At 47.1% G+C, this 10,790-nt stretch overlaps 1 protein-coding gene across 1 annotated transcript; it reads right to left on the minus strand.

The window, feature by feature from the left end:
• Nucleotides 1–266: 266 nt before the first annotated feature.
• SMIM7 (small integral membrane protein 7) lies at nucleotides 267–10,658 on the minus strand. Its single transcript, XM_059389319.1, has 5 exons — nucleotides 10,594–10,658; nucleotides 10,470–10,511; nucleotides 9,940–9,992; nucleotides 6,233–6,323; nucleotides 267–828 (listed from the first exon to the last, which is right to left on the minus strand). The coding sequence occupies exons 1-5, from the start codon at nucleotides 10,617–10,619 to the stop codon at nucleotides 813–815; spliced, it is 228 nt and encodes a 75-aa protein (XP_059245302.1). The 5' UTR covers nucleotides 10,620–10,658; the 3' UTR covers nucleotides 267–812.
• Nucleotides 10,659–10,790: the final 132 nt, after the last annotated feature.

A 10,790-nucleotide genomic window follows, 5' to 3' on the forward strand; every position in this document is an offset into this window, starting at 1 on the left:
AGACCTGGACCTGATTATCATCATGTAAGTCACTCATTCTTAAAAACTACACATTTAATGGCCCCAAGGGTTACTTTAACAGAGGGCTGCAAGGCAGGGCAAAATTTCTCGTAACACCCACATCTGCCTCTGCCAACTGTTCTGTACCTCTCTTCCACGGTAATCAGTGAGGCTTTACCCTTAAAGTCCTGGGCATGACCTCAGAGGCACTGAGTGGCCGAGCAGAGCCCATCGAGACAGGAAAGGAATTTGGACACAAGCCCAGCAACAATGAACTTGCCTGTTATTCCTAAACACAGTCCAGTAAAGAGGCTGCATCAATCTTAAAAGCCAACCCTTCTGTTTCAGATCCCTGGATAAAAAATTATTTTGAAAAATCTGTATAATTTGAACCAAAAAAGAAGGGTTATTAAAAAATAAACCAAGAAACATCCAGAAATGAGTTTCTAGTAAAAGCTTGCTAGATGAGAAATTCAGTCTAAAAAAGCAATCTACACAACGTTCTTTTATCTGTGGGGAATGCAATGTTATTACATCCCCTTCCATAAACCCTCCTGAAACTCCTTAAGTAGACAGCATTTCAACGCAGAAACCAAAGTGAAAATATCTTTGAAAAGAAAACAAGGACGTGGCTGGGAAGCCGTGTGTAGCTTGGCGAACATTTTTTTTCCACCCACCACGAACTTGGGCTTTCTGGGAAGGTCGCTGGTTTTCCGGTCAAAACCATTCTTGAAGTTGTCAGGAACGGAGGAAGGGAGACTCGGCATCTGGGAAGGTGGCTCCTGGTTCCCAGGAAGGTGTGTGTCTGGGGCTCAGGAGCCGAAGAGCCTGGAAAAGTCAGAGGGCAGAGATGTCCATAAGGATGGGAAGGATGTAAAGCTATAACTCAGAAAACACTTTCAGAAAATATTTTGTTACTATTATTAAGATTATTTTATATTACTTATGACTCTATAAATAACTCTTCTGTTACACAACACGAATATACTTAACACTACTGAACTGTATATTTTATCTTATTTATAAAGCAGGGCTTGAACTCATGACCTTGAGATCAAGACCTGAGCTGATAGCAAGAGTCAGATGCTTAACTGACTGAGCCACACGGGTGCCCCCAAAATGGTACATTTTATTTTATTTTAAAGATTTTATTTATTTATTTGACAGAGAAAGAGAAAGAGATCACAGGTAGGCAGAGAGGCAAGCAGAGAGAGAGGGGGAAGCAGGCTCCCCCCTGAGCAGAGAGCCCGATGTGGGACTCAATCCCAGGACCCTGAAATCATGACCTGAGCCGAAGGCAGAAGCTCAACCCACTGAGCCACCCAGGTGCCCCATAAAATGGTACATTTTAAAAAGAATAAAATCTATTTAAGAAAGTACTTCATCAGAATCTGTAACATTTTATTTTAGCCCATTCTTCATTACTACAAGTCGATGATGACTTTCACAATTTGAAAAAAAAAGATTATTTTTCTGAGTGAACAGATGATTACAGTTAACTCTGGTCATTGACGAAAATCTGAATGGGAAAGGCCTGGAAAATATATAAATGTCCATGAAATTGAGAATGGGTCTGTTAAGTTATGACAGAGGTTTCCAGGGGAAGACCACAGAGCTATTAAAAAGATATATATATGGGAACTCTGTTATCTTTGCAACATTTCTATAAATCTAAACTCTTTCTAAGATAAAAAGAACAACAGATTGTGCAGGACCACCACATGCAAAAGAATGAAGTTGGTTCTCTATCTCACACCATATACAAAAATAACCTCAAAGTTGATCACAGACCTAACTATTAAAATTAAAACTACAGAACTCTTAAAAGAAAACTTAGGCCCAAATCTTCACGACCATGGGCTGGGCAATGACTTTTTGCTACAATACAAAAAAGTGCAGGTGACAAAAGGAGAAATAGACAGAATAGACTTTATCAAAATTAAGGTTTTTTGTGCTTTAAAGGACACCACCAAGAAAGTGAAAAGACAACCCAGAGAATAGGAGAAAATATTTGCAAATCATGTATCTGATAAGGGATTGGTTTCTAGAATATAAAAAGAGCTCTTATAACTCAGTTATAATCCAGTTTATTAAAAAAAAAAAGACAGAGGACCTAAACAGACATTCTTCCAAAGAAGACATACAAATGACCAATAAGTACATGAAGAGAGAGGCTCAATGTCATTAACCACTGGGGAAATGCTACTCAACCTGCACATCCACTAGGATGGCTCTAATGAAAAAGACTGACAATAACAAGTGTTGGCAAAGATGTGGGGGAAATTGGAACCATCATACACTACTGGTGGGAAGGCAAATTATGGCAGCTACTTTTAAAAAATAGTCTGGCAGAACCTCAAACAGATAAATATAGTAACCATATAACCCAGCAATTTCACTCCTGGGTATGTACCAGAGAGGACCGAAAACTTAAGTCTGTCTGCACAAAAACTTGAACACCAGCGTCTGTGTCAACAGTGTTCATCAACAGTCAAAATGTGGAAACAGGGGCGCCTGGGTGGTTCAGTGGGTTAAAGCCTCTGCCTTCGGCTCAGGTCATGATCCTGGGGTCCTGGGATCGAGTCCCGCATCGGGCTCTCTGCTAAGCAGGGAGCCTGCTTCCCTCTCTCTCTCTCTCTGCCTGCCTCTCCATCTACTTGTGATCTCTGTCAAATAAATAAATAAAATCTTTAAAAAAAAAAAAAAGTGGAAACATTCCAGATATCCATCAACTGATGAGCAGATAAACAGGCAGTGGCACAGACACACAATGGCCTATTCTTCAGGCACAGAAAGGAATGCAGTGCTGATACACGCTACAACATGCTGGAACCTTTAAGACATCACGCTACACGAAAGAAGCCAGACACAAACGGGGCCATACATCATTACGATTCTGTTTACAGGAAATACCCAGAACTAGCAAATCCATAATGACAGAAAGTAGCTAAGTGGCTCCCAAAGGCTGGTAGAAGAGGCAGTCATTGCTTAATGGGTATAAGGTTTTCCTTTGGGGTGATGAAAATGTTCTAGAATTGCATTGTGGGTGGTTTCACAACCCTGGGAATATAATACAAAATACTTAACTGCGAAGACTGACTTCTGCTTTTACTTATTAATCCTGCTCCGTGATTTGACACCCTCATCTTCTCCGTGTCTTCCCACCCAGTATTTTATTACGGAGATTTTTACATATAAAAGAGTTACAAGAGCAGTTCCGTGAACCCCAGCATATATACCTCCATTCTGTAATTAACACTTTGCTTTACATGGGTGCCCGGGTGGCTCAGTCAGTTGGACCTCCGACTCTTGATTTTGGCTCAGGTCATGATCTCAGGGTGGTGGGATCAAGCCCCACATCAAGTTCCAGGCTCAGTGGCGAATCTGCTTGGGATTTTCTCTCCCTTTCTGTCTGCTCCTCCCCGTGGACATGCTCTCTCTTTCTCTGTCTCTCTCAAATTAAAAAACAACAAAAAACTGTGCTTGGGATGCCTGGGTGGCTCAGTCTGTCAGGCGTCTGCCTTCAGCTCAGGTCATGAACCTCCTGCATCAGACTCACTGCTCAGTGGGGAGTTTGTTTCTGCCTCTGCTCCTCCCCCTGCACAAGCTCTCTCAAATAAATAAATAATAATAAATAACTTTGCCTTACAGTGTACCTATCCATTTATCCAGCTACCTTATTTTTGATATATTTCACTGTTAACTTGCAGGTATCTATACTCAGTTCCTAAACACTCGGGCATGTTTCTCTCCATGTTTCAAGATTTTTGTGGCTTTTCAAAAATTTCCCAAGTAGCTCAGCTCAAGCAACGTAAAAGTGGGTGTAGGGGAACTGCAAACCATTCCCTTGGCCCCCGTGACTCTCCCTCAGCGATCTAAACAGGGTCACCTCTGTGGATGGCCTGGAGCAGATCTTTCCAACTCCCTGGCTGGAAGTCATTTTTTTTGTTTTTTGGGTTTTTTTTTGTTGTTTTTTGTTTGTTTGTTTGTTTGTTTTTTATTTATTCATTTGACAGAGATCACAAGTAGGCAGAGAGAGAGTGAGGGAAGCAGGCTCCCTGCGGAGCGGGAAAGCCCGATGTGGGGCTCGACCCCAGGACCCTGGGATCATAACCTGAGCCTAAAGCAAAGGCTTAACCCACTGAGCCACCCAGAGGCCCCCTGGAAGTATTTTCTCCACAGACTTCAGGCATTTATTCAGTGTTTACTGCAAGCACATCACAGCCGGGGCTAGAGGGCATATGTAAGCGACCTCCAGCCTTTTTTGCTTTCGAAACATTCCCCTGTGCAGACAGAACCTGCAGCACGTCGTCAGTGATAGATTGCGACAGCTGCTCGTGTGGGCGTCCGTCTGAGTTACCCGACTCTTCCCCTGTTCTTGGACATTTAGGTGATTTCCGGATTTTTTTTAATATCCTGGGAAAGCCAGTCACAGCCTCCCTGACAGAGCCTTTTCTGATGAGATCTTCCCTCACTCACGGCACCTACTGAAAAGGATGGCCCAGGTCAGGTGTTGGCAAAAAAGCCACACAGTAAGTAGTCTGAGCTTTGCACGCCCGGCAGTTTCTGTCTCAGGGCTTCAACCCCTCTGCCGTAGTACAAATGCAGTCACAGAAATGGGTGTGCCAAACTTCATGCATGAAAACAGGAAACAGTTAAATATGGCTCACAGGCTGTGGCTTGCTGACTCGACCTCAGGGATTATGCTGGAATCGGCATAACCCCCATCTAACTGGACCTAGGTCACACCTAGCTAAGTCAAGCAGGCTCTGCTCCCAGGAAGCAAAATCAGAACACCAGGCTACAAACAATGATAGCCTTGAGCTGAGCTAGGAGGTCACAGAGCCTAACGCAACCCTCTCAGTAATAGGCCAACAGGTGAGCCATAAAGGAAGCTAGGCGGGTGAGAGCATGAATGAAGCTGATGGACAGAAAAGGATAATGAAAACACAGGAGTTCTTCCCTGCCCCAGGACCTCTGCACATGCTACCATGCCTCTCTTCAGCTCTAAAAATGGCAAGGCTTCCTCCTGTTCTTTAGGTTTTGATTTACATAGCACTTCTCTGTGAGCCTCTTCCTGACCATCACCTAAACTGAGATCCTCCCATTGGCCTCATCAGTGATTTTTCCCTACTTATTTTTCTGTCCCTGTCCCACGGGCTATACTGTACATTTGCTGATGGCAACGATGATAGCTGTCTCGGTCTCAGCTATCAACGCAAGGCACAGCCCACACTGGATAGTTATAAATCAGTAAATGAAGGAAGGAAAAGACAGGCCGGAACCTGGAAAGACCAACACTGTTCTACTTCCTGTGAATCCTAGCTATGCCCATATCCTCCTCTGCAAACTCCCTGATCACTCCACCAGCCCTTTCAGCACCTGCACAGGCCTCTTCCGAGCTCTCCAAAAGGGGTTCTCTTGGCACACATCACAGTCCTCATTCAGGGCTCTAACACTTCCCAGTGGCACAGTGAAACTCCTAAGTCCGGGAATCATCCCCTCACACAGCCACTGGGCTGGCACAAGGACCACCCAGCAACCCCAAATTCAGCACCATGATTACTCAGGAGAGCAGACTTTTCATTCTCTTCCTCTTTAGGGGAAGAACGGGACCAGCCCAGCACGGTTAGCCCAGATGATAACACACCAGGTTCTCCTACAGCGTTTTCCTTGAGCCTGTTTACTCTTGAGTCTCACAGTTCATGAGAATCATTAAGGCCCTGACACTGGAAGGAAAACCAAGCCAATTAGATTTTTTAAAGCCTAATGAGAAAATGAAAAACTGGCATGAAAACAGAAGAGTCTGAAGACACTTCTGAGGGCTATCCGCAGGGCAGGAGCAGGACCCAGCAGCACGCTGGCCATTAAGCCACATTTTCTACCTTGGCAGATACCAAGGATAGGCTAAACACAGCACAGCTGGCAAAAGGTGAACAGGGCCATGGGCTCGAGGGAAGGCATCTCTTGGCAGCCTCTACTGAGGCACCAGGAACAGCTAGGACTTGGAGAACACCGTGTTCCAATCAAAGCTCCAGCCTAGACCACAGTGACACAGTCTAACCTTTGTAGACCCTGCTTCCCTCTCTAGCCTGAGAGAGTTCTTATTCTGAAAGCGGGAAGCGTAACATGAAAGTGTGGAGTGAGAAGACAGAAGACGAGCTTCCGGTGGGTCATTCTAGAGAACACCACCGAGAACAGGACAATGAAGGGACAGGCCAGCCGGACTTACACGATCATGCAGAACATCATGAAGACATTCCACAGGGCGATGAAGATCCGGAAGTATCTGAGGCTCAGCAGGAACTCCCGGATGTTGTCACCTGGAAAGTCAGAACGTGTTTTTACAAGCACTGCCGACATTTCTGTTGTCACGGCCGCAGGGTGCTTCCAGTTTCCAACCACCCCGACCCCACCGCCCCACGTTCCAGGGGCTTTTCCTGTGGGTCACCTCTGCTCCCCAACTCTTGGTACTCGAGCAGTGGCTGCCACTGACCAACCCCTAAAAGCACTCAGTCTCTGACTGGCTCAGGGAGGAGCACGTGACCCAAGTCTGCCCAATGAGACTCAGTCCTGGGACTTTTGTCCCAACTACTGGGAAAGAGGCCCTTGCTTTCTGTCAGCCTTGCTGGGCTAGTAAGATGTAAGCCCTGTCCTTTAAGGAAGGGGGTGGCAAACTATGGCCCATGGGCCAAAGTTAGCCCCTACCACCTGTTTCTGTATGTCCCATGAGCTAAAATGTTTTAAAAACGTTTTAATAGTTACAAAGAATACTCAGAATACCTTGTGAGACTCAGAAATTACATGAAATTCACATTTCAGGGTCTACAAATAAAGTTTAATCAAAATACACCCATGCCCGCTCATTTATATACAGGAATACCTTGGAGATATTGTGGGTTCAGTTCTAGAACACCGCAATAAAGCAAGTCAAATGAATGTTCTGGTTTCCCTGTGCTTATAAAAGTTACATTTACATTATACTGGAGCCTATTAAGTGTGCAATAGCATTACGTCTAAAAAACAATGTCAACACGTGAATTACAAAACTATGGCTAACAAATGCTGACCACTATCTGAGCTTTCAGCAAGTCCTGTTCACTGATCACAGATCACCACAAAAACAACAATAATGAAAAAGTGAAAAGCTGCGAGAATTACCGAAATGGGACCAGACAATATACGACCCAAAAAGCCGAAAATGTTTATTACCTGACCCTTTACAGAACACTGGGCCCAGCCCTGCTCTAGAATAATCTTTTGCCAACACAAGTCAGCCTGACAGTAAAACCAACCCAGAAGGAAAAAGAGAGCTGGAGAGGGTCACACACAGAGAGCCCTGAGGCCAGATGTGCCTGAAAACAGTCTAATCCTTTGAGGTTTCCATTTGCTCCAACCATTTTGGGTTGGGTTTTCAGTGCTGGCACCTGAGAAAGCATACTAATTCAGGCAAGTAAAAGGGAGGTTCTGCTTTGATGGTTACTTACTCTAGTCCCCAGATGCCACAGAACAGAACCCTTCCAAGAGGAAGCAACTTGGTACGTTGAGACTCCAGAGGCATGGGTTCCAGAACCTTCCTCCAGAGTTTTAAGTCACTCACCTCTCTAATCCTCCAGAATGAAATGAATGGGTCCACGTGGGGTAATCTACAAGGGAGCTACCCAAAGTGTCCTCTCTAGACCAGGGCTGTCCCCTAAGTACAGAATACGAGGCGGGAGCTCAGGAATTTACAGTTACTGGCACCACTGCACCAACCAAGCATGCAACGGGCACACAGAGTCTTGCTGAACACAGTTTAGATGAGTTTGATATTATCCAACCCACTGGGAGAGCCATGTGCAGCCCAGCCCAGAGTGCAAATGTCAAACACAGGCCCAGCCCCAGGATGTCTGAGAGGCACTGCTTGATGAGGCCCTTCTCTGGGTCCAGCATCACAAAAACAGGCTCTCCTGCCATCAAGAGATGTTAAGTGAAGGCCACTTGTCCCAGGCAACAGCCAAGTGCAGAGGATACAAGGAGGAACAGGGCAAGTTCCTAAAAAGTTCAAAATGGGACAAATAGTAAGCAATTAATGACAACTGTTACTCACCATGGCCAGTGCCATGGGAGCATACAATGGGGGGGTGGGGTGCCAGCCTAGTCCATGTGGGGGATCGGAGGTCAGAAAGCTGTGAGCAACTGCGTAAGCTCCGACCTTAAACATGGGCAGGAGTTTACTGCCCTTCCACGCAGAATGACTTTGCTCAGTCCCCAGCCTACATATGCCCCAGTTTCCTCCTGTGTAAATGGGGGTGACAAGCAACTAAGAAGACCTCACACCAGTGCCTGGCACGCAGATGGTTCTCAACAAATGCACCCACTACAGTACTGGGGTGAGCCAAGCACAGGGAGAGCAGCACTCTCTGTAGTGGCAACAGTAAGAACAGAATACGGGCTGGAAGGAGACGTGCAGAGAGGCCCTGATCAGAAGGAAGCCACTGTTGTAACTGTCCTTGTCACCCCCACTGCCACCAAGCCCTTCCTCTATTCTCCCACCCACCCCCCCCACACCTCCAATTTAGATCTCTAGAACACAGCCCCAAGAGTTGGTATAGTACCTTCTAGAGAGTGAGTAAGTGATATAAACAGCTGCTGAATGAACATATGGAGGAAAGAATGAATGGATGAATGGTCTAGTGACTGAGAGCGAACAGTCTCCAGGGTCAGAAAAACTCAGGTTCAATCAGGATGTTGGCACTGATTTCCTACGTGGCCACAAGCAAGTCAAGCCACAGCCCTGAACTTCATTTTCCGTCTCTATAAAATGGGGAAAATGCCCTTTACCTTTCAGGATGGAGGCAGAGCCCCACACCTACAGGAAGCACCTAACAAGGCAGCTACCACTGGCTGGGCCCCCAATAAAAGGGAGTGGTCTGATCGGCATCGAATTCACTGCTCCTTGGGGTTCCTATCATTCCCATGCAATGCTCCAACACGGCACCCACCACCTTGGCTGCAATGCCACCCTCTCATGGGTCCTTCTCTCCACACGTGGCAGCTGGAGCAGCAATCCCATCCCTGTCCTCGCCTCTCATCTCCTCCATCACCATTTGTTCCTTGTTTAGGAACTGCCTGTCCACCCCAGAACAATACAACCCACAAGGCAGGAATTGCATCTGTCTTGTTCTCTGCTGTGTCTGCAGCATTCAGGACAGTGGCCACCATGTGGCAGGTGCTCAATAAATGCGTGATGAATGATGCATGGACACAGAAGTCATGTGCGGGTCCCACCAGGTTTCAAACAGTTATATGAATAAATTCCAGCGCTCCCAGGACAGTGAGATGATATAAAGATGAGGAGATAGGGGCTGGGATGAGGCAGAGGCCACAGACCCCTGCCTAAACGGGGTCCTGTTTTTCTTCATTTTATCCAATAGATGCCAAGAGGTTGCCTAAACCTTGAGCTGTAGAATGTTCAAATTTTTCTTGATAAATCAGACACCTGAATTTTTATGTGACATCTGATTTATCTGAACGCTAACGTTGGCCTCTAATTAAAAGAGGTCTGCAGCACTTTGAAAGCCATGGCTAGTTGTTCATTCATTCACTCATGCTGGAGGACGGGCCCACAAGGACACAGAAATGGGCCCAAACAAGCAAGAGCAAGTGTGCGGGGCAAATATTAGCCAGATAATAGCATACATAAAGGAAAATCATGACTGTAGGAAGTTATATGGGTGGTGACCTACGCAGGGAGGTTTGACAGGAGAAAGCGGATGACAAAAGTGAGCAGAAGGAATAGCATACCTTCAGGCCCACTTTTCTCTCTCTCTCTCTCTCTCTCAACAACCCCCAACCCACACACACACTACTGGAAAGAAAACTAAGGTAGGGCTTGGCTGAGAAAAAATTGTCCTCTCTGAACAGGACCAATTTCCGAGTCCAGAAAGGAGGCCTTACCTGTGCTGGGCTCCCTCGACTCCTCCCCAAAGCCCTGTGTGTCCTTCTTTTTCCTACAAAGAGGAACAGACAGTGTCCACTCTCCGTGGGACATAAAGACCACTTGATCCCCTGGCTCTGAACCCCAGCTCAGAGGGCCTCGGACAGTTTCAGCTCTAGCCCTCTAGCTGAGCTGCTGTGTGACCTTTCTGAGCCATCATCTACCTGCCAGTCACAAGCCTGCAGCCACCAAGGTGTAGAGTTGGTCCGTGGGTAAAGAATTGGGCTAAATATGGGGAGGGGGGGAGCGAGGGGACGGGCCGGAGGCTCTAAGGGATGCGAGAAGAGAGATTCCCCGGGAAACGAGGCAGTCTCTATTTCAAGCCCACGTGCAGCAAAAGTGTCAAAGGAGGATGGACCAGGCTGGAGGCGTGGCCAGAGGGAGAGCTTGGGCTTGGGGGCGGGGCCTTCGGCGTGGGGCGGGCTCACGCTCGCGGGGGCGGGGCTACGGGTCCCCTGGGTGGAGCCGCGACCCAAAGCGGCCTACTCACAGCTTAAAGTTGAGCACTGCCCCTGCGTTCATCAGCAGCGTCCTGCGAAGGAGAATTAGGTTACCTGGGCTGCCCCTCGTCCCTCTCACCCTTCTCACCCCAGCTTCTGGCCCCCCCTAATTACCCAAACAGCAGGATGTCCCCGATCATCGTTACGGCCGAAGCGTCCGTCAGAACCGGAAGCGGAAGTCCTGGAGGGGGAGGAGAGAAGACCACGAGCCGACCAATCGCGAAGCCTCGCAGGCGAGGGCTGGTCCAATCGAAGGCCAAGGCAGGTAGGCTCCCGCCCCCTACAGGCCAGGCCCCTTTAGGAAAAAACTA

The sequence above is a fragment of the Mustela nigripes genome, chromosome 2 (assembly GCF_022355385.1).
Source record: "Mustela nigripes isolate SB6536 chromosome 2, MUSNIG.SB6536, whole genome shotgun sequence".
Lineage (NCBI taxonomy): Eukaryota > Metazoa > Chordata > Mammalia > Carnivora > Mustelidae > Mustela > Mustela nigripes.